Genomic DNA, 22,346 nt, shown 5'->3' on the forward strand with positions numbered 1-22,346 from the left:
CATTTCTTCTGATAATGGAGCAATAAATTCTTTTTCTCTGAAAGATTCAGGTGTCCTGTGGCTGCTATCTCGCTGTGAGTCCCTTCTTTTAAAAAAGTATCCTACATAGCTTAGTTTCTATTTTAACATTTTTTAATAACCCAAAACTATATTTACCACACTAATTAAGAGAATTAATACAGCATTACTTTCTAACACAACACATATGATATTCATTTTAATATTTGCGAAAAGCCAATCATAAAATACACGCATTTTTCACACAGAACATCCAGAGCAAACAGTGCTGGTATAAGTCCAGCCCTGCCCTCGGCTCCTGTCACTGTCGCCACAGAGAGCAGCGCCTGCCCCCCGCTCTCGGGGGACGCTGAAGATTCCAGTGAGGGTGTCCAGTGCTCCTAAACAACCCAAGCGCCCTCAGGGCTTCCCCTCCAAACCCTTCCCCATCCCCGTGGCCTCCTTCGGACGTGGTTCAGGCATTCTATGAGCAAATAAAACCTCCGAGAGCGCACATCACACTTGGCGCGCACCGTGAGAACCCGAAGGAACCCGGGTTTATCTTCCGCGAGGGCAGCTGGGGCGGGGACAGCATTCTACCCGCCTCCTGCACTCCCTGCCGCCCTCCCAGCCTGACTGCTGTATTATTTGCCGTGCCGCCTCTCCCATTCCCGGGATGTGCCGTGCCGCCCTCCCAGTCCCCTCAGAACGGCCGTGAGGGGCGGCAATGGCGGCGCTGCCGCTCCCTCCTCCCGCCGCCGGGGGGCGCTGTGGCGGCGGCGGCGCGGGGCGCAGTGCGCAGGCGCGGCCCTTCCCGGCGGGCTCAGCGCCGGCTCATGGCGGCGGCGGCGCCGGGACGGGTGAGCGGCGGCTTCGGGCCCGGCCCGGCCGTGTGGGGAGGCGGCTCCGGGCCCTGAGGGGTGTGGGAGGGCAGGGCTGGGCGGGTGTGCCACGCTCAGCGGCTCCTGGGACGGCTCCGGGCTTGTGTGGAAGGTGGGGGGGCGTCAGGGCCTGCTTTGCCCCCTCTGTTCCCAGAGTGACGGAGGTCGCAGCCTGCCCTTCCTTTTATCGTGGGGACAGCTCCTGTGCCTCGCTGCCTTGTCCCTTCCCGCGGTGACAGCTCCATCCATCCATCCATCCATCCATCCATCCATCCATCCAGAAGGGTCTGGAGCACCGGTGTGAGGAGGAGTTGCTGGGGGGGCTCAGCCTGGAGCAGAGGAGGCTCAGGGGGAATTTCTCGCTCTCCACAAGTCCCTGACAGGAGGGGACAGTCAGAGGGGGTCGGGCTTAGCTCACAGGTAACAAGCGACAGGACAAGAGGAGATGGCATCAAGCTGTGCCAGGGGAGGTTCAGGTTGGACATGAGGAAGAATTTCTTATCAGAAAGGGTGGTTAAGGTTTGGAGCAGACTGCCCAGGGAGGTGGTGAAGTTTCCATCCCTGGAGATGTCCATCTTAAAAATGGATGTGGCACTGAGTGCTCTGGTCTGGGTGACAAGCTGATCCTCAGACAAGATTTGGACTTGATCGCAGAGATCTTTCCTACCTTGATTGATTCTGTGTTTCCCCAGTGCGTGCTGTCTCCCCCTGGATAGCATCGGTCCTGCTGCCAAAATCCCACTGCTCTGTGGCAGGTGGGAATTCCTGCAACACCCTGTCCTCATCCTGTGCATCTGTGCCTTTGTAACCCGCTCTGTACTCATCCCAAAGCCAGATAATCCTCAAAAACCTTTTCTTTTTGCAGTAAACTTCTTGCTATTAAGCCCTAATTGTTCATAAACCTCTGCAGGATTTAATTAATTCTTGAGCAGTTCTCATCACCTTTCAAAAGCTGTTACTTTTATACAGCTTTGCTCTAGTTTTGTATATTGACCACTAGCCAGAAAAAGGTCACTTTTCTCTGGCTTTAGGAAAAGTGAAATAAAAGGTGGGGTACTCAAAGTATTAGCAAATAACCTGGAAATAGATTTATGGTGTCATTTGAAGTTTTCTTTTTCCTTTTGTCTTTCAGTTCTAAATTGAAGAGAAAATGTCACTCTACGATGACTTGGGGGTTGAGACCAGCGATTCCAAAACAGAAGGCTGGTCCAAGAATTTCAAACTGCTGCAGTCTCAGCTGCAGGTGAAGAAAGCAGCTCTCACACAAGCAAAGGTACAGTCCCTTCCTGTTTTTCAGACTTCTTTCATGTTCAGTGCATTGTGTTTGTGACCTCAGAATACTGATTTGATAATCAGGTAATTTTGCTGGCATTTGTCTGTGAGTTTGTAGCAAAGAGCTTGGCAAAGCTGAAGGGGAAAAAGGGAAAATTCGTTTTTCTTAGAGGAAGTGTTTCAAAATTAAAACTGAAGGAAGCACTGATGTATGTGTTGCAAACCCCTGAGCTTTTAGCCAGCAGAGCCAAAAGCTGATCTTCAAGTTTAGCTTTAAAGATAATGAGATTCAGCTTTATAAAATTATTTTTTTAATGTAAGTAGGGGTCGCTTTATAACTGATTATTTACATGTTTACATTATTTATGGTTGTTATTTAAAGGCTGTTGGTGCTAACCTGCAAATCATTATGTATTAGAAATTTTACAGCAAATATTTCCACAGTAGATGAAAAGGAGGAGTGCCAGCTGATTCTTATTAGACTGTGACGGAGCCATTTTCTCTTTTTATTGCTGCTTCTTTATATTTCACCCTTTTTCTTTGAGCAGTGTTGATATTTTGGTTCAGGCAGGACACAAATGCTCTTTGGGCTCTGTAGGTTCTGTTGTGAAATTACTTAATTAAAAGAAAGCAGTAACTCTGATGGCAGATACCTAAGTAGCCACAGCATTTTTTCACAGGAATTACTCCTGATTTATGCTGCTGAAATTGGGGGCAGGATTTGGTTGATAATTGGAGCAAACTGCATGGATGAAATTTACTGACTGCTGTATTTGTTATACTCTTTGTCCATGTAACTGATGTGCAGTGTATCCACAGCCCAACAGAAGAACAGGACAGGATTAGAAAACTCAAGAGTTCAGAAGAGTTTAGAATATTTTCTCTGATGATAAATTGGAAGAACAGTAGCTCTTTGGAATAAATCTGAGTTTCTTAGAAACTAACCCAGTTCAAACTCACCTGAAGTGATTGGATGAATTTTTATTGTGTGTTTCTGCTCTCAGTCAAAACCTAGGACTATTCACCTACAGCAAAGTATATCAAGCAAGCTGATTTTTAGAAAACTGCTTTATCTTTTTTAGACATTGTGTGTTTGGGTGGTTTTTGCAGAGTCAGAGAACAAAACAAACCACAGTCCTTGCTCCAGTGATTGACCTGAAACGAGGCAGCTCCTCTGATGAGAGACAGATTGTGGACACTCCCCCTCACGTGGCAGCTGGGCTGAAGGTAAGCCCAGGGCAGCTGAAAGTTCCAGATGCTTTGGAAGTTGAGTGTTTCCTAGTGGTCAAAAAACTGATTATTTTCTGAGAATATCTTCCTCTGCTGAGAGTTTTTAATTAACATTTCAACTTCATTCAGACTTACGTGTGGTGCAGCATGGAATTACCATGGTTAATGTGCAGTTATAAAAAAGTGTTCTTAGAATCCTGGACATCTTAGAATCCTAGAATCCTTCAAATTACTTGGCATGACAGCAATTTGGGTAGGTAAATAATAACTATAATTGTGTTTGCACCAGTGTTGGAACTGGACCTGTATAACAATCAACTGATAAATAAAAGAACTAAAGCCACCTAACCTTTTAAATTAATTTCTCGTGGTAAGGAATCAAGAGAAACTTTCCCTGCAGCTTTTTCAAGGGAGAAGTTATGAAATGGTTCTTTCAGATTAGAGAACAGTCTGTTGTGCCTTTGTTGGTATTGCATTAATAGCAGCTGATAAAAATCCTGATGAGATTGTGTGGGAGGACCCTGCAGATGGTTGCAGCAAAAAGATGTCATAAAACTTCTAATAATGCATTAATGGGGTTTGAAAAATTCCTGTCCCTGCAGATTTGCTGCTGCTTTGCATTTTGCAAGGGGAGAAGGTGGTTCTTTCTTCATGGGAAAAATTTTATGTAATGAGAGACTGGATGAAATGTTAGGTTTAAATAAAACCAAGATTTCTTCCAGCACCAGTGGGATTAGGATATTACCTGACGTTACAGAAGGAATCAGAAGTGTTAAATTTTTCCTTTCCAGCTGTGTGTTGTTTTCAGATCTCAGCTCAAAAAAGAATTTCTCTTTTTTCCAGGATCCTGTCCCCAGTGGTTTTTCTGCAGGAGATGTGCTGATTCCCCTGGCAGATGAGTATGATCCCATGTTCCCAAATGACTACGAGAAGGTGGTGAAACGTCAGAGGGAGGAGCGGCAGCGGCAGCGGGAGCTGGAGAGGCAGAAGGAGATTGAGGAGAGAGAAAAGTAAGGCTTTTGTTTAGAGGCTTGACATAGTGTCTAAATAACCATGTCAATTTATTTAATTTTATCTCTCTACATTCTTGGAAGTTCTTAGAGTGTGAATACTGCATGCTTGTAGAAACAAGAGCAGTCTTTTCATTAATATGTTTTAATGCTCTGGGTAAAAATCACTAAATAGTGCAAAAACAATAAGAATTATCAGCTTTGCAAGTCCCTTGTCAAAATTATTCTAAATTTACTTTGTTTCAATAATAGCAGCAATATTTGAGTATTTCATGCATTGTTAGCAGACTTTGACCTTGCAGGTGTTTTAGAGTATTTGATGTCATTGTCACCTGACTACAGAAAAACGTCTTCAGCACTCAGTGATGGAGCCAGCCTTTCTGCTTCTAAAAACTACAAACTGATCCATGGATGCATTCAGTTTTAAATGTAGCTAGTACAGCCTTTGAGAGGCATAATTGCATTTCCTTTTTTAATACTCTGTAATCACTAATTTAATTATTAAGTAAGTTAATTATATGTTTATTAATCTGTTGTCTCTGAACAAAAGAAAATACTGCTTTATTTTTAATGCCCTTTCCCTGAAATAAGAAATCTCTGTAATCATATTAAGGAAGTTGAATGCAGATTCAGTATCTGATTGTTATAAGTGGTAAAATGTCTGCCAGCCATGCAGAAGATCACATTGGCTCATTTCAAGTGAAGTGAATAAACCATCCTCATCACAGTATGAATCATCTGGAATTACAGTTCTGCTGCCCTGTTTAGATTGTGGAGATTAATATCTCTAGTCATTGGGTCTTCTCTGTCTTCTCATGGTTTTAACTTTGTTGTTTTGATGAAGAAGGAATGCCTGAGGCTCTGCCCTTCTGGCATGCAAGACCTCAGGAATCTGGGATGTCATTCCCAGAGCTTCAGCTTTGACTGCTCTTTAGTTACATTTTTATACATATAAACATTAGAGAAAAGAGGTGAAAAATACATAATAAATTCTGATTTCAAGCAGGGAAACAATCTCAGCCAAACCTTCATCAGATGTGGGCTTTGGAAGTTCAGGCTGGGCATTTGTTTTGATTTCATAGGGTAGAGATTCAGAAATTCTGTGTGGTTCCACAGTAAATCTGTTTTTGTCATCCTTTAGCACAGTTTTGGTGGCTGTGCTAGGAACAAGATTTCATTTGTGCACTAGGTGTGCACTTAACTTTTAAGGAAAAGTGCTTTTCCTTTTTGTTGTTTTAAAATGAGCAATTTCCTGATCACATCAGAGAACAGCTGAAGTGCAAACAAATCTTGAAGCATTCCTTCTTATTAGAAATTATTCCTGAATCTTATTTTAATTGCTAAGCAAGTGTCTCAACAATCTGATGTTTAAGCATGAGGATATTTTTTTATTCAGTAAATGATACTGGTCTGTGTAGTCTGTGATGGGAAATGTAAAAGGGGTTCTGTCCAAAGCAGGGTGATTGATTAATTAATGTGTTACCTTGCTCTCTCTTCCATGCAAGGCCTATTCCATTCAGTCACTGTTCTGTTTGGACAAGATTTATTCAGATTCTTCCTCCTTTCCATGCATTCTTCTTGGCTCACTTGCAAGTACAAAATAATCTTGACTTAGATCCATCTTCTGTTTGACCAAAAATGCCCCGTGATGGTAAAAGCAAAGAAACAAATGGTGAAGGTGTTAACTTGCACTTTCATGGGAATTGTGTTAATGCCAGTTGGATGGAGCAGAATAATTCACCCTGCAGAGGTGGGATCACAAATTAAAAGCAAGAGTTAACTCCCATGGTTTCTCATCCTGACTTGCTGTGTCTCCTAGAAGGCGTAAGGACAGACATGAAGCCAGTGGCTTTTCACGACGACCAGACCCAGATTCTGATGAAGATGAAGATTATGAGAGGGAGAGACGGAAAAGAAGTAAGGAACTGCTTATGGTTCTGGAGTGGAAGGAGGAGAAAAAGAGGGAGGGGAATTCACAGTCCTGTTTCATGGATTTCTCTGTCCTCACTTGAGTACACTGTTAATTCTGAGCCTTTGGAATAAAGGCATTTTATTACAACATAACAGAATGTAGAATACTGGTATTTTTCCATGGAGCCAGGTGGCAGCCAAATTACTTGTGGAAATACCTCTGTTTAACCTTACTTTGTATACCTGTTGTAAGTTTCTGCATGGTGTAGGTTCCAGGGAAGGGATGAGGTATGACATAAATCAGTCTGTGGGAATCTGAGTTTTCACTATTGCAGCTTTTCATTCCTGCATTTGTTACATCAGTGCCCTTAGAGCTTGTCAAATGATGTGAGTCAGAAATAAGTCTTTGCATAAACAAAATTAGTCTTTATTGTCTTTCAGCAACAAAGTTACAGTAAATAATTCAAGTCTGTTGTGATATCCTCCAAATGTGTTGTGTTCTTGCTCACAGGTATGGGAGGAGCTGCCATTGCACCACCCACTTCTCTTGTGGAGAAGGACAAAGAACGTGAGTACTCCAAAATCCTCTCCTCTGAACCCAGCAGTGTTCATTTCCTGCTCAACTTTCTATTTAGTTAATTCCTCCTGCTTTTCCCGTTGGATTCTTTGTAGCAGCAGGACATGAACAAGTTCTTTGTTCTTGGGGGGAGGCTGTGGGGGACCTGTGATGCTGCCCTGCTTCACATCTCTGTGCTGAAGAAATCTTTCTGTACTGCTGGACAGGTGGCTTGGCAAACTGGGCTCTTACAACCATGTGCCACTTCTGATATGAAAGAAATATCATAGGCAGGTTTCTCTGGGTAGATTAGAAACCTCCACAGTCTGGAGAAGGAATTTTTCCATTGCTCTTTCCTTGAGGAGGTACTTAGTGAGTATCTTTTCTAAAGGACTTTTGCACTAGAGACAGAATTTTATAAGTTTTTCCAGGATGCAGTTTAGCTGAAGAGATTTGTGTGCAGTGGTGGTGTGAGGATCTCAGTTGTCCACGAGATGGCATCATCCTGCTAGAGGAACAAAACCATTCCTTTATTTTTTTCCATGTCTAACTGCTGTAAATTTTGAAATTTAAAGCAATTACCAGTATGTTTCTGCTTAATAATAAGAAAAAAATCTTATGCACACAAAATTTTTTTTAAGAGTCCTCATTGTATTTATGACAAGATTAAAATGTAGAAAGTACCTCAGAACTTAAGTGAATGATACAGTGAAAGCATTTGATATGTATAAACAGTCAAAAGAGAAAGACATTTTTTGGGTAAATAATTAAGAGCAATTGATCAGTGTCAAGGAAAAGTAAATATAGGCTGGAAATAGAAATATCCTTAAGGGGAGAGTTTTTAAAATGTGACAAGGAAATCTTTGTACTGCCTCTTACTTGGTGCTCAAATCCAGGCTGGAAGAAAACAAGAAAATATTGGTATAGCAAAAGTCCCATAGTCCGGTCCATCTTCTGTTTAAATAGGAATTATTTTTCCTCATATTATATCCTCAAACTTCATGTCTGACCTTTTATTTGATAAGATACAAGAGCTAGTGTACAAGAAAATATTCTGAAATCAGGTCAGTCTGATAAAAGTCCATTCAAAAGGGATTTTTTTTCTAGTAGGCTTTTTTAATTTTCATTTTGCTATTTGACTGGTCAGTGGAAGGTGATTTAATAATCTAACCAGTATGATTGAGATATCCAGATCCATCTCCAGGAATAGCTGCAGTTCAGAAATTTCCAGTGAGATGAGTTGCATTCATTCTTTTTAATAGACTGATTTCTCTGCAAATGTGCAGTGTATTTTTATTACAGTCCTTGGGCCTTGAGTTGTGTGCATTGATCCATTTTTGTCTTAATTCTCTTCCTGGTGAATGAGAGTTTGTCCTCTGCATAATCTCTTTGTAGTGCAGGTGGTCTCTTAATGTTCTTTTTCTCCATTTAATAAGAGGTTAATGAATGCATTCTAGAGGTGTGGAAATCTATATCTAATGAGGATATAGATTCTATATTGGATTGGATTCAAATCCAATCTATATCCAATAAGGAAAACCCAGAATAACTCAGATGTTGTTTCAGAGAGAGAAGTGAGGGGATGTCAAAACAGAATGTGCAAAGGAAACATTCTTCTGATTTGGATTTATGTGTAAAACCTTTTCATAGTTTGTTAGGATTTTATTGAAAAAAACCCAAATGTGTCTGTTTTTTCCAGCTGTAGCATCATTCCCATATGAGGAGGAGTCAAGACCTCGGGCACCTTCTTCCAAAGCAGCAATTCCTCCCCCAGTGTATGATGAGCCAGAGAGACCTCGTTCCCCCACAGGACCCAGCAACTCCTTCCTTGCCAACATGGGGTAAATCAACCAGTGACTCCTGCACATTTTGTGGAAAAAGGCATTGGAAGGTGGTGGAAACCAAAAGCCTGAAATAGTTTGTCAGGAGAGAAGAGCACAACCCATTGCATGTGTGGGGTTAGTCTGAGTTCAGAGAGTCCAAACTGGCAGGATAGAGGAAAAAATGTGGATTGACAGGATTTGGAAAAACACATCTGAGGTGGTTGCATTCAAGGCTGTGCTTTTAAGCCACACTCCACCATAAAGTGTTTATGCCACTGAAGTGTACTTGAAAACACAGGTGGCATGTTAGTTCTTTAGGTTACTTTTCCAGCTTTCTCTTAAATTTGCTACATACCAGCAAATTGATATTTCAAATCATTTCAGCTCTGCTTTGTTGTAAAATTCAGAGTGTATTTTGCATGAATGTAGCAGCTGTGGCTGCAAATCTGCCCATTTACTTTCCTGCCTTGTATGTGATGTTGTGTCAACTACTCTGGCAACAAATGAAGGTGAATCTATAGCTAAAAACAGCTTAGAGACCTCATTTTTGGGTTTGATGGGGTTTTTTTAAATTGTCCAGAAAAAGATAACCAAACTTGGTACAGTTGGACCAGCTTGTGTATTGCCACCACCTCTAATTAGTATTACCATGGAACCCTGACTTCATTGAAGGAAGGGCTAAAAATCTGACCTGACCTGCCTTACTTTGACCACACAATTGGCTATTTCTTCTGTGACTTAGTGCTTTAATCTTTCAGCATTACATAGCCAGACTTTTTAGCCTTTTTAGCCTTTTGCTTAGAAAAAAAATCATGTAAGTTGTAGAAGCTCCTGTACTTTCTGCCCCTGTGTAAGGCAGTTTTAGGAGGTAGGATATTTGAGCACTCAGGAGAAATGCAGTGTTAATGTTTTGTGGAAGAACCTTTATGAATTTTTTTTCTTTTTCTCATTGCAGGGGGACAGTAGCTCACAAAATCATGCAGAAATATGGTTTCAGAGAGGGCCAGGGACTGGGCAAACATGAACAGGGGCTCAGCACAGCACTGTCAGTAGAGAAAACAAGCAAGAGGGGTGGCAAGATCATTGTTGGTGAATCTACAGAAAAAGGTAATTGTGTCCTGCACCAAGAGTGTGAGAAATGAAGCTCCTGGGTTTCTGTTTACAATCTGTCCTTGTTGAAAACATTGGAGTTGGGAAAATGAGTCATATTTGTTCTTGTGGAAATTTATTATTTTTTTATCTTCGTGTAGAGTGATTCTGTATGCATTTTTTTAGCTCATCCTTCCCTTCCTCTTTTAGTGTTGGGGAAGCATCTTCACTTCCAGGGCTGATCCTGCTCTGCCCCTGTAGCTTTTTCCCTGTCACATCCTGTTGATATTGCTCTCATTTTCCTGCTCTTGTCTGATCTTGAGACAACATCCAGGCTTCTGAGCACAAGTGGTAGAAGTCAGAATACTTGTAGTTCTTGTGATACAATTCTGAGCTTAGGAATTATTTCCCTCTCAGAAGTAGTACATTGTTAGTGTTACTGCTGAACTCACACCTTTGGAAGTTATTTTCCTGCTTACTGTCATTCCAGGTAGCTACAAGTTGTGAATAACTATTCCTCACCAATATGAAAGTACATTTTGTAGCTTTTATTCCATTTGATCAATAAGATTCTGATAAAAGTCCCTAATTGAGCTTTAATCTTAAATTATACCATTATTCACTGTTTTGTCTTCAAACAGAAACAGGCAAGAAGGCAGATTCCAACCCCTTAACTGAGATCCTGAAATGCCCAACTAAAGTGGTCTTACTGAGGGTGAGTTGGGAGTAAGGGAATGTGTCTTGGTGCTGAAATGTTTAAATTTCTGTTCCTGATACAAAACTCTGCACAGTTCAAATGGTTCTGGCCTGCACCCACAGTGTTCTGTGTTCTGGAGGAATTATGTGACTTCTGGGGTACAGGCTGTGACTTTAAATCAACACTGCTTTAATTTGTGCAGTTCCCTTGCCTTTGGACAGGGAACTGTCTCCTCCTGTAGCTGTTAAGCTTTTAAAGTGTTTGTGGTCACAGTTCACAGAGCATCTGTGATTTGTCTACACAATCACCTGCACAGACTCCATGCGCTGAGTTGGGTTTGTTTTTGACTTTCAGAACATGGTTGGTGCTGGGGAGGTGGATGAAGACCTTGAAGTTGAAACTAAGGAGGAATGTGAGAAATATGGCAAGGTTGGGAAATGTGTCATCTTTGAGGTAAGAGATAATCTGTCTCTATTTTTGGCTGCTCTGAAAGCAAACTGGGCACTCATCCCTCACACCTGGAGTGTTACTGCCTAAGAGAGGCATACATAGAAACTCTCTCAGGGTCCTTTACTGTGTTGGAATTCTGGATTTTCTGTATCTGTAAGATACAAGCTTCTAACAATAGCAACTGTGTAAAAACCACTTGAGTATTTTGTTTCTGGAACCTTTTTATTTCGTTCTTTCACTGCCTTTGTGAAGAAAAGCAATTGAAAACAATGTTCTCACTACTGTTTTAATTACTTATGGCTTGGGGTTTTTGTTTTTTTCAGATCCCTGGTGCCCCTGATGATGAAGCTGTAAGAATATTTTTAGAGTTTGAACGGGTTGAATCTGCCATCAAAGGTAGGATCCTAAATTGTGTCCTGTGCAGCTCAGAGCTAACTTCTGTAGAGAGATTAAACAGTCTCGCTGGTCAGGCTGTTTAGTTAAAGGGATGTTTATTTTATTGAATTGCAGCTTGCTGATCTGCTCTTTGTTTCAATTCCAGCTGTTGTGGATCTAAATGGAAGATACTTTGGAGGCAGAGTGGTGAAGGCTTGTTTCTACAACCTGGACAAGTTCAGAGTGCTGGATCTGGCAGAACAAGTTTGATTTTAAAAATCTAGCTCGAGGTGTCATTGTTTTGGCAATCAGGTTTTCAGCAGTAGGCTGGGAATAAAGAAGAGAAAAGCAGCTTTCCTGGCAGACTGGAAACAAGCCTCATTGAATGGATTTTACACATTCGTTGTGACTTATGTTTTTTTGTAATATAAAGCCCTTTGAAAGTAAGATTCACATCTGTGTGGTTTTGAATTGCACATTCCTGCTTTCTGCTCTGGGGATCCTGGTTTTTTTTTTGAGCTTTCAGGTGACTTTGCTCTGTTGAAAACCCACTGCTGAGGAGATGCTTTGTCTCTATTCCTGCTTTCTTTGTTCTGGTGCTTCATCATGGAGTCCCTGTGCTGGATCCACAATAAGTGTGAAGCTTTGGACAAGGACTGTGTGCTGTGATCTTCTCTTCCCTGATGGTCTCTGCTAGAGTTAGAGCCTTGCTCTCCTGAGTCCTCATCTCTGCACACCAGTGATTTGGGTCATTGCACAGTTGCAGCTGGTTTGTTCTGACTCCAGGACAAAGCTCCTGTGCCAGAATGGAGACTGAAATAACAAGGATTGAGTCTGGCTTCACAGAGCAAAAGAAAATTTATCTCTAATCCAGGGAAATGGAGAAAGGAGGGAATTATTAAGACTCTTAGCAGGAGCTCTGTGCTGGAATATCCAGGGATAACTGATTGCAGGTCATTAGAAGGGAGAAGGGAAACTCCTTCCTGTATCTGGCCAGCTGTCAGAATCTCATTCTCTGATTCACACACTGGCAACTAACTTTGTTTAACCATTTGTTCTTTCTGTTTATATTTCTATTTTTGAGGTCCAATACCATCAGAGTTAGGCTTTCTTTTGGGAAGGAGTGCTTGTGGAAGTTTTCAAAGGAGGAGGCCATGGAGGGAAGTTCTCATGAAAATCTGAAGAGTTGACAAACCAAACTACTAAAACTACTATTCTTAGTTTTAACTAGATGTAAAATAGTACACAGCTCTCTCTGCTCCTGGTTTTCTGTTTGCCTTTTGTTTGGGAACAGTGTGTGACAAAGAGTTGCCAAGAGGGGACTCTGCAGTGGTGGCAGTTGTCTCTGTGCCCCATTGCACCCAGAGTTGTGGAGATACTGAAGTGGCTGTGAGCCCTGAGAGTGTTTTAGCTGTTTGAAAGCTGATGCTGGATGTCTTTTTCCTGTTACACACATGGACTGGGGGGAGGGGGGACAGACCTGTAGTTCAATGCTGTGAATATCTCCAGTTCTTGCCCTTTTGTTGAGTTTTGGCTGCAGATTTCTATGACAAACCCTTGGCTCTTGTGTTTTGCTTATTTTGTCTGCTTGTGTTCCACCAACCTCTGTACAAACATTTGCTTGTAAAACAGAATCCTTTTTTAAAAAACCTGGTATTTTACCTGCTGTGTGTTGGTTTCCTTACTGTGCTCTTGTGTTGGGCAGGGCAGTTCCTCAGAGTTGGGCACTTACTCTGCTCCACCCTCACTGCAGCAGAGGAGAGGAACAGCCCTGACATCAAAGCCACAAAACTTGGGGCAAAACCAGAATCTAGATCTGTTCCTGCCTCTGCTGTTTGTTTTCTCCTTGTTTTTGAGCAACACTTTAAGGCCTTTGCTGCTGTGTAGTAAAACAGATTAGCCTGCTATGAATTAGCATAGGTTTGCTTGTAGTACTCAAATAATTTGAGTGGCTGCTGTAGAAAGTTTAACCACTGGTAGCAGGTAGAATGTGATCTGAACTTAGCTTGAAATATGACTTGGCTTTAAGCAATGTGATATATTTATGGCTCTTGTTCAGCAAATGCCTCTTGAGTGACTAGGCTGTATTTCCTGAGGTACACAGGCTGTTTTGTGTGCCTTGAACCAGCTGTTCTGCTTTTCAGCACCAGCTTCTCAGCTTCCAGTCTGATAACTTGAAGGTTTTCCATTTGCTGAGAATGGCTTTATTGGCAATTTTTAAACCATTTCATTCTGAAAATCCTTATTGTGATTGAAGACAGGAGTAAAGTTTATCCATGAAAATGTAGGGGAGAGGGTTTGTTCAATTAGTATTTTGTGTAGGAGATTCCTGCTATAAATGAGGTGTTTTTCTGTACCATGGGGGACACTGAAGCAGGCAAACCTGGAGCAGATTTACCTCCCCTGAGTTCCACCTGTGTGGTGGAGGCTGCACAAACACGTGACAGTGGAGCCAGGTGTGTGAGCAGGTGATGCAAGCAAACCTGCACAGCTCTGGAAACCTGCAGAGGTTCAGGCACTCACTGAGCTCTGGGGGCAGACTTTGTCTCCTTAGCAGGAAGCCTTTTTTGGCAAATGCACCTTCTCCCTGTTTTTCAACACTGTGTTGGCTCAGACTTCCTCAGGCGTGTTTGTACCTTGCATAGCTTGAAATATTTGGTTCTGAATTTACTTCTCTGCTGGAGAATTTGCCTCTTCTGGAATCCTGCCACTGACTTCTATTTCTAGTAGCTTCTCAAGTAACTTTTTATCTAACACCTCCAGCTCTTCCTGCTTACACATCCAGTTTTCTCCTCTGTTTCATCAGTGAGTGCCCTTTCCAAAGGCTCAGCAGCACTTAATTTGGAGCTCTTTGCAGCTACCAAGTTTTATTTGATGGTTTGTATTTACACCCTGGATATTGTGCAGCCACCTCATTCTGTCATGTACCTTTGTGATGACTGGTCTGAAGCATTAATAATATTTTTGTTTCTCTTTTTGTGTGGTGCCCTAAAAGGTTCTGATTTCACAGAAAGTGAAGAGGATGATGAGCTGTTAGGAACACTTACCTTACTGGTTTAGTGCTTCAAGTGAATCACTGGGTGTTTTTCAGGTATGATTTCCTAAACTTAACCTTTAATTCCTTGGCTTAAGCACCTGTGTAAATACTGTCATTCTCTAATACATTGAACAACTGCATCTCCTCTTGGGCTAAGTATGAACTGTTCATTGCTTCTGGGAATTCAGATTAGAATTAGAGAGATCTGAGTGTCCTGAAGCCAGCAGGAGGCTGAGAGGGACGTGTAGGACGTGTCAGCCCAGAGCTGAATGAGGTGCCTGGTGCATTAACAACCCTGAGGTCTTAAGAGCAGGGATTTGCACAATGGCATCACTGCCTTGTTCTCTTCTTAATTCAGAACACTGGCTGCTATATTAATAGTGGGGATTTAGTGACTTGATTACCTTCCTAATTGTTCAAACCCCAAGGTGTTTTTGAGCTGTAGCAGCTATTTCAGAGCACATCGTTCAGCACATGGGTTATGATTTATTTTCTCACCTGCACTGTTCTGCACTTAACCTATGTTGAATTTCACCTGTTATTTTATCACTTTGCCTGCTCAGTAAAGTCACTAAAATCTAATGTGAGATGGAGCTTGCAGGGAACATTTTTAGCATTACTCTTGTCAAATTATTAAGTTTGCTTTGCCACTTTTACATGAAAGGTGAGAATTGTTGCCCCAAAGAACTTTCTGTCTGAATAGCCATGGAGGGAGAGAGGCAGGAACAAGAAATATCTTGCCCAAGGACATGCAGAAGGTAGTTTGGAGAGTTGGGATTACACCCTATTCTCCTGTACTTGCACCTCTGCAACCAAAACCCACATTGCATTTGGTTGCTTTTTATTGTGGCAACAGAAAATAGGATTTCTTAGCCTTGAGCTTTGGATTCTGAAGCAAGTTCAGAAGGAGATGTAATTCATGTGCTGCAGTCTGTGCAAGTGGTTGCCTTAGGAGAGGCTTATCTGAAACCAGGCTCCTGTGGGAGATTTGAGTGTGTCAGGGTATTCTACCCCTCTGTGCAAGAGAAAAGATGTGTTGTAACATCATAGAGTTCTCTTAAAGATAGACAAATATGGGAGGTTTCAAAGAGGATCTTAAACTCTCAGATCTGTCTTGCTCCACAAGCAGAAGTCTAATGGGGGAGTGAGAACTTTCAGTCGTCACAGCAATTGGTGCAAGAGGCCTTGAGCAGTAATTTTCACCTTGTGTTACATTGAATTAATCCCATGTTCCTGCCTGGTATTGTTCCTCCTTAGGAACAGGACTTGGCACTTCTCATGGAGCTCCATGATGTTCCTGCCAGCCTCTTCCCAGCCTGCCCAGGTCCCTCTGGGTGGCAGCATGACCTGAGGTAGCTGCCACTCCTCCCAGTCCATGTGATCTGCAAATTTGCTTTAATGAAGGTGTTTAAGAGGGCTGGACCCAGCATTGACCGCTGGAGTTCACCCACAGCTCCTGGCCTCCAGCCAGACCCTGAGCCACTTATCATTCAGGCAGCTTTTGGTGGCTGCTCCTGCAGCTTCAAGAGCATCTTTTTGAGGAGAATCTCACAGATGACAATGTTTGGAAGGCTTACAGAAGTCCAGGTAGACAATACCCACAGCTCTCCCCTGCCAGGCCAGACCTTCATTGGGGAAAGTTAATGCAAGCATGACTTCCCCTCAGTGAATCCAAGCTGACTGTTGCTGATTTTCTTGTCCTTCATAAGAAGACTGTTAGATCAGCTGCTCCCAGAATTGTGGAAATTATTTAAAATTCTCTAAAAATTGGAAGAGAGCAAGAACATCCACACAGCAGAGGTCCATGTATGGATGCATCTGGCACTGGTAATGTGCTCCTAGCTGGGTGCAAGGCTAACCCTATTCCTGTTCCCGAAAAAGCAGGAGCTGCTTGTGGTCATGGAGGACTTGGTGTCACTTACAAGCACTTTCTGTCACAGTACTGTAATGATGGAGTTCTTTAGGGAATTCCTGCCTTTAGGTGATGAGTTATCCTTAAAGACAAACGGGGATTGATTGTGTCTAGCAGTGTGTGCTCTGTTCTTTTGCTGTCACTGAGCAATGAGAGGACTCAGCTGGGAGATCTGGATTCCTGCTGTGCTGCTCTGGGCAGATGTTGGTTCTTCATAGATGGGTTTGGACCTGGGCTTGATAATTTTTTTGGTGTGTCCTATAGACAGGACTTTGGATAGAAGACTTCCCTCTTGCCCTGTGCTGCTGTGATTTTATTCAAGCTGCAGAGCAGTTAAAGAGCAATCCCAGTGCCTTTCTCATCCATCAGTTTGGTTTATCCTCACACATCACCACTGGCTTCTGGTTGTGGCTGTAGAAGGTACTTCTGAAAGCCAGCTGGAGATGATCAGGCAGCTCCTGGCAGGCCATGTGGCACTTGATTTTGTGTCTAATATGTGAACACAGCTGTTTCTTACCTGTGGTGTAATTTAGAGGATGAATTCATCTGCTTTACCTTGTTTTGAATCACAAAATCATAGTATGGTTTGGATTGTAAGGGATCTCAAAGACCATCTGGTTCCAAACCCCTGCCATGGGCAGAGACACTTTCCACTAGGCCAGGTTGCTCAAAAATTAACCTTCTCCTCAAAAGACTTTAGTGACATTTCCTACTTCACAGAGGAAGACAGGACTTTTTAAGGATGCAAAACTGGTAATTATATGAGTTGCTCATAACATCAGCCAGAGCTGACAGACCTTAACCCCTGGGCAGCCCATAGATACTCATGCCTTATGTCAGGAGCAGTAAAGGAGTAGCTGCTCCTTTTTCCTCCTCATTGAAGGATTTATTGACTCTGAAACTTTTTCTAAATGAGTGCTTGGATTGGTAAGATTGCCCTTCTCTTCCTGCAGGTCAGTGGGTTACAAGTGCTGCTTGCTTTGAGTGTCCAGTGTAATTTTACCTCCTATGGACTGCAAAAAATATTTTGTGCCACTCAAGGTGCAGCTCAGTGGTGGCAAGGAGAAAAAAAAATTCTGTAAAGTCTGCAGGACTTTTAACTGCTGCACAAAAACATGGGCAACCCTAAAGTCTTTCACTTCTGTTTCTAAAGAGAGAGAATGAATGAAAAAATCCTGTCTGCCTGTGTTTGATACTTTAACCAGATCTGACCACAAATACAAAATTGATCCTGTTGTCAGCTGTGCTCCTTTAGGGATCTTGCTGCTTTTTTGTGTCAGGTGGGGCTGGATCTTGCTGGTGGCTTTTTGTACACAGGTGCAAACACAGCTTTCCATGTCAGTAAGCAAAGTCCTGTTTGAACGGGAGGAAAATGGATATTGAAGAGGAAAAGGTGCAATGGAAGAACAGCTAGGAAAGCCAAAGGAAGCATTTTGTAAGTTGAAGAAGCGGTAGTTTGTGTGTGCTCCTTCCTCTCACACCCTGATTCCTGCTGAGGTCATGGTTGTGGCTTTATGGTTTTTTCTCTTTTTAGCATCAGGAAATTGGGAAATCCCAGAGCACAGGGTTGTTAGTACAGAAATGCAAAAACACAGCCTTATGTCTTGTGTCCAAACAAATACCTGGTGTCCAAACAACCTCACCCACCCCAAGCTTTCAGCCCTGTAGCTGTGGGAATCAGGGGACAGGGCACAAATATCCCGCACCCAGCAGGCCCTGTCTCCCATGCAGGACATCCCCTGCCCTGCCTTGGCAGCCCCAGCAGCTGCAGCACATGTTTAAAGCCCAAAACACCCTCAGCTCTATGGAAAAACAAGATCTTTCCCAGCAAGATGCCTAACCCTTTTCTTTCTTCTCTCCTGCTTCTTCTCAGTCCTCCTGTGGGAGGAGCATGGGTTTCTTTTTAAAACAGCTTTTAAGCATCTTGCCACTTCACAGCCCTTGAGCTGTTTTTCCTCTCCCAGTCTCTTAAGGGGTTGATCCCTGGCCTCCATTTGAGAGCTTGCAGCAAGTCAACAGCTCAGGAATCCACATGGTGCTGCTAAGACAAAGGTTCTTCCACTCCTCCTGGCTTTCTCCACCTTCTGCCGCAGGCACAAAGCTGGGGAGCACTTTTGGACTTCTCTGCTTTCAACTTGTAAAACTTGTATGGCAACTGTGAAACAGAACTCAAATGATATTCTGGCAAAACACACTGAGCTCCTCTTGGGAGGATGGAGAGTGAAAACTGGTGGGGTTTGTGGTTTTGGTTTTGTGAAGCTGAAGGGATGCAGTTACCACTGGGACAGGATGTGAGCTGGGGCAATTCCCAGGGTATTTTCCCTCTTTGCAGGAAGGGATGTTGCACTTGAACAGCAAAATTTAAAGACTTTTCAAGGGAAATAATCCTGTGGCAATGAAGTGTACTCAAACTGGGGATCAGAGATTTGCTTCAAGCACAAATTTCAGAGGAAGCTCCATCTCCCTGCACCATTACAGCCCTGCCCATCATCCCTTGACGCACCACCATTGCACCCAAAGTTTCTGTCCCAGAAGGATCACATTCACCTGCAAGGACCCAGCTCTTCTGAGTAAGTCAGGAATTTAGGGATAATAAGGAAATTAAGTTTTGAAAATATCTTCAGCTATCACATACTAGTCATAGTTTCTTCCCTTTTCTTCACTTGGATTTCTATCTGGTCATTAAAAAGTGTTTTGCTTTGTTTTATTTCTATCCAGCAGACTGATTTATTCATGGGCAAAGCCTGGTGGTTTTTATTTTTCCTGCAGTGTTGGGGAGCACAAAAGCCCGGAAACTTGAGGCTACTATCAGCATTTATGCTAAAAAATAATGGTGCTGGCATCATAAAATCAATACATCCTTTTTTCCCCTCCTGTTTTAAAACCAGGAGGAGTCAACTGCATGGCAAGAATTTGCCTCAGCAAGCCTGGGCTGTGTGAAATAGAATTGATTATCTGTCACTCTTGATGCATCAGAAGAAGGATGCAGATGTTTCTCCAAATGTGACATTTCCTCTTCAGTGCAATGTGGGTGTGTGGTAGCAGTTCAAAGCCACAGAAATCAAAGGAGAAGGGAAAGTGAATTTTCTGCATGGAAAGAGCAAAATCAAATTTAGAAACCTGCTGGAGCTGGCAGCAGCAGAGGAGCTGGGAAGGTTTCTACCTGACAGCTGCAGTAATTGCTGCCTGCAGATTACTCCTGGGAAACTCTGTCCAGTTCTTTCTCTCCAAAACCCAAAAGCTGAAAATTGTGCAAAACAGGAGACTGGCATCTGCAAGGGACCGAGAGTACCTGGTTACAAAATTATTTGGGTTAGAAGGGCGCCTAAAGATCATCTCATTGCAGCACCTTCCACTATCCCAGGCTGCTCCAAGCCCCATCCAACCTGACCTTGAACACTTCCAGGGGCAGACAGATTCTCTGGGCACCCTGTGCCAGGGCCTCACCACCCTCTCAGAGAAGAATTTGTTTCTAATCTCTAATCTAACCCTGCCCTCTGTCAGTTTAAAGCCGTTCCTCCTTGTCCTAAGTCTTTGACCTGCACCTCTCTAATCCAGTCTCATCTCCACACCTTTATAGAGCACCTAATCTCTGTGATATGAAGATGCCAGCACTAATACCAGAGGTTAACAAAAGTAATCTCTCTAGGTCAGGCTGCAAGGGGGAGATTGGCTGTAAACTTTCCAAAAGCTGATTGTTCCCAGTCCCTTCTGCATCCTAAGCCCTGAAGACCTGGTTGTGCTGTCTGTCCTCCCAGCAGGACCAGGCCAGGAGCTCCTCTGCAACTTTCCCCTGCTAAATTTGCCAGGCTGAAGCATCAGGCTGGTGATGAGCACAGGAATGAGAGCCTGCTGTGAGAAAGGGAGCTGGGTTTGGTATTTTCTGGGGTCCTTGTGGCAGGAAGGAAATGATGAATCTGACTCCATGTTCTTAGAAAGCTAATTTATTATTTTATGGTATTATTATATTAAAGAATGTTATAGTAAACTATACTAAAGAATAGAGAAAGGATATTTACAGAAGGCTAATTTTTTATTAGTTTCTAGACCTAGAGAGATTACTTTTGTTAACCTCTGGTATTAGTGCTGGTATCTTCATATCACAGAGATTGGGTGCTCTATAAAGGTGTGGAGATGACAGAGTGGAGATGTGAGTGAGGAGAGTTTGCTGTGAGTGGGATTTTCTGGGGTCCTTGTGGCAGGAAGGAAATGATGAATCTGACTCCATGTTCTCAGAAGGCTAATTTTTTATTTTATGATACTATATTATAGTAAGGAATGCTACATTAAAACTATACTAAAGAATAGAGAAAGGATGTTTATAGAAGACTAATTTTTATTAGTTTCTAGACCTAGAGAGATTACCTAGGGTGACCTAGAGAGATTACTTTTGTTAACCTCTGATATTAGTGCTGGCATCTTCATATCACAGAGATTAGGTGCTTTGTAAAGGTGTGGAGATGTGAATGAGGAGAGCCTGCTGTGAAAAAGGGAGCTGGGTGTGGGATTTTCTGGGGTCCTCATGGCAGGAAGGAAATGATGAATCTGACTCCATGTTCTCAGAAGGCTAATTTATTATTTTATGATATTATTATATTAAAGAACACTATACTAAAACTATACTAAAGAATAGAGAAAGGATATTTACAGAAGGCTAAAAGAGAATAATGAAAACTCCTGACTCTCTCCAGAGTCCCACAGCTGCTATTGAGTCAATTTTAAATCTACATTCATCTCATGGTACGATAACATTCATTCTCCTCACTTCTGAAGAGACAGGGTTATTTTTTTCCCAAATCAAGAGAATATTGAAGAAATTATCTCTGATAAATACCTGGAAGCACAGCCAGGATCAAGATACCAATTTCTACCTCCTATCAGACATCTTTCATGTAGCAGAAAATTATTTCTTCAACACCACTCAGAGGGGGACGAGCAGTTCAGGAAGAGCGCAAGTAAATGATGGATTTATAAAACAATTGCATCCAAGAATACAAATAACACAGGAAAAAACTTGTATTCCCTTGAGTCCTACACTAAAGGATCATTTCTCTGCTTCTCTGCATGAGAGATTCAAGTCTCAGCACTTCCAGCTTTCCTGGAGATTCACACTCTGCAGAGATAAGGATTATTGGGATAACAAAGTCAAGGAGGAAAAGGAACAAATCAACTTGACCCTGATTGGTCACTAAGTTAAAACAATTCACATGAAATCAATCAAACAACCACCTGTTGGATAAACAATCTCCAACCTCATTCCAAAGCAGCAAAACACAGGAGAAGCAAATGAGATAATATTGTTTTCCTTTTTCTCTGAGGCTTCTCAGCTTCCCAGAAGAGAAATCCTGGTGAAGGGATTTTTCCAGAAAATATCACAGTGACAGCTGGGTACCAGTATCTGGCTGCTGGAGTGTGGGGGGTCAGCAAAGACCTGGAGCTGAAAGCAGAGGTGTAATGGTCAGTGCATGGTCACTGAGGTGTCGCCTTGAAGATTGGCTCAGGTGTGACCACAGCAGCTCAGCCAGGAGCAGCTGAGCTGTGGGATAAGGGTCTGATGCTGACAGGGAAAGCAGGGCCTATGTAACCCAGGGAAGAAGGAGGAGATCCTGCCTGAGCACTCAGACATCTTCTAAAAGGACAAAACAGAACTTTGCAAGCTGGATCAATCACATAAGGAAATCCCCTGGTGTGCCCAGCACCAGCAATTCCCAGCACCCTCCTCTTCCTTGGGCTTGTGCCATGCAAGTCATCCCAAACGTTATAAATATTTCAAAGGAGCTGTTTGCATTCTTATTTGCTTGTAGAGCACAAGCCTTGCAGGGAAGGAGATCCCTGTGACTGCTCCTCATGCTGGGAGCACTGACATTGCTGCCTCCCACTGCTCCCACCCACGAGCTCACTGCTGCAAAGGGAGAACAGCTCAGTGCTCATTTCCTGGCTGGGGATGTGCAGGGCAGCTCATGGCATCCCCCTGGCCCTTGGTGCAAAGCCTGGTTGTGCGCACACATGGATTCAGTGCAATGTGGGGAAGGCAAATTAAATCTCCATCCTGGATAAAGAGGTTTTTCTGGGCTTAAGGATGAAGTTGAGGGGACAATTCTTTGCT

At 42.7% G+C, this 22,346-nt stretch overlaps 1 protein-coding gene across 1 annotated transcript; it reads left to right on the forward strand.

The window, feature by feature from the left end:
- Positions 1 to 796: 796 nt before the first annotated feature.
- Positions 797 to 11,738, forward strand: RBM17 (RNA binding motif protein 17). Its single transcript, XM_059472058.1, has 12 exons — positions 797 to 857; positions 2,011 to 2,151; positions 3,261 to 3,377; positions 4,224 to 4,390; positions 6,210 to 6,307; positions 6,813 to 6,869; positions 8,557 to 8,698; positions 9,636 to 9,787; positions 10,411 to 10,484; positions 10,821 to 10,919; positions 11,240 to 11,312; positions 11,458 to 11,738. The coding sequence occupies exons 2-12, from the start codon at positions 2,029 to 2,031 to the stop codon at positions 11,559 to 11,561; spliced, it is 1,206 nt and encodes a 401-aa protein (XP_059328041.1). The 5' UTR covers positions 797 to 857; positions 2,011 to 2,028; the 3' UTR covers positions 11,562 to 11,738.
- Positions 11,739 to 22,346: the final 10,608 nt, after the last annotated feature.

This window comes from Ammospiza nelsoni, chromosome 5 (genome assembly GCF_027579445.1).
Source record: "Ammospiza nelsoni isolate bAmmNel1 chromosome 5, bAmmNel1.pri, whole genome shotgun sequence".
In the NCBI taxonomy this organism is placed as follows: domain Eukaryota; kingdom Metazoa; phylum Chordata; class Aves; order Passeriformes; family Passerellidae; genus Ammospiza; species Ammospiza nelsoni.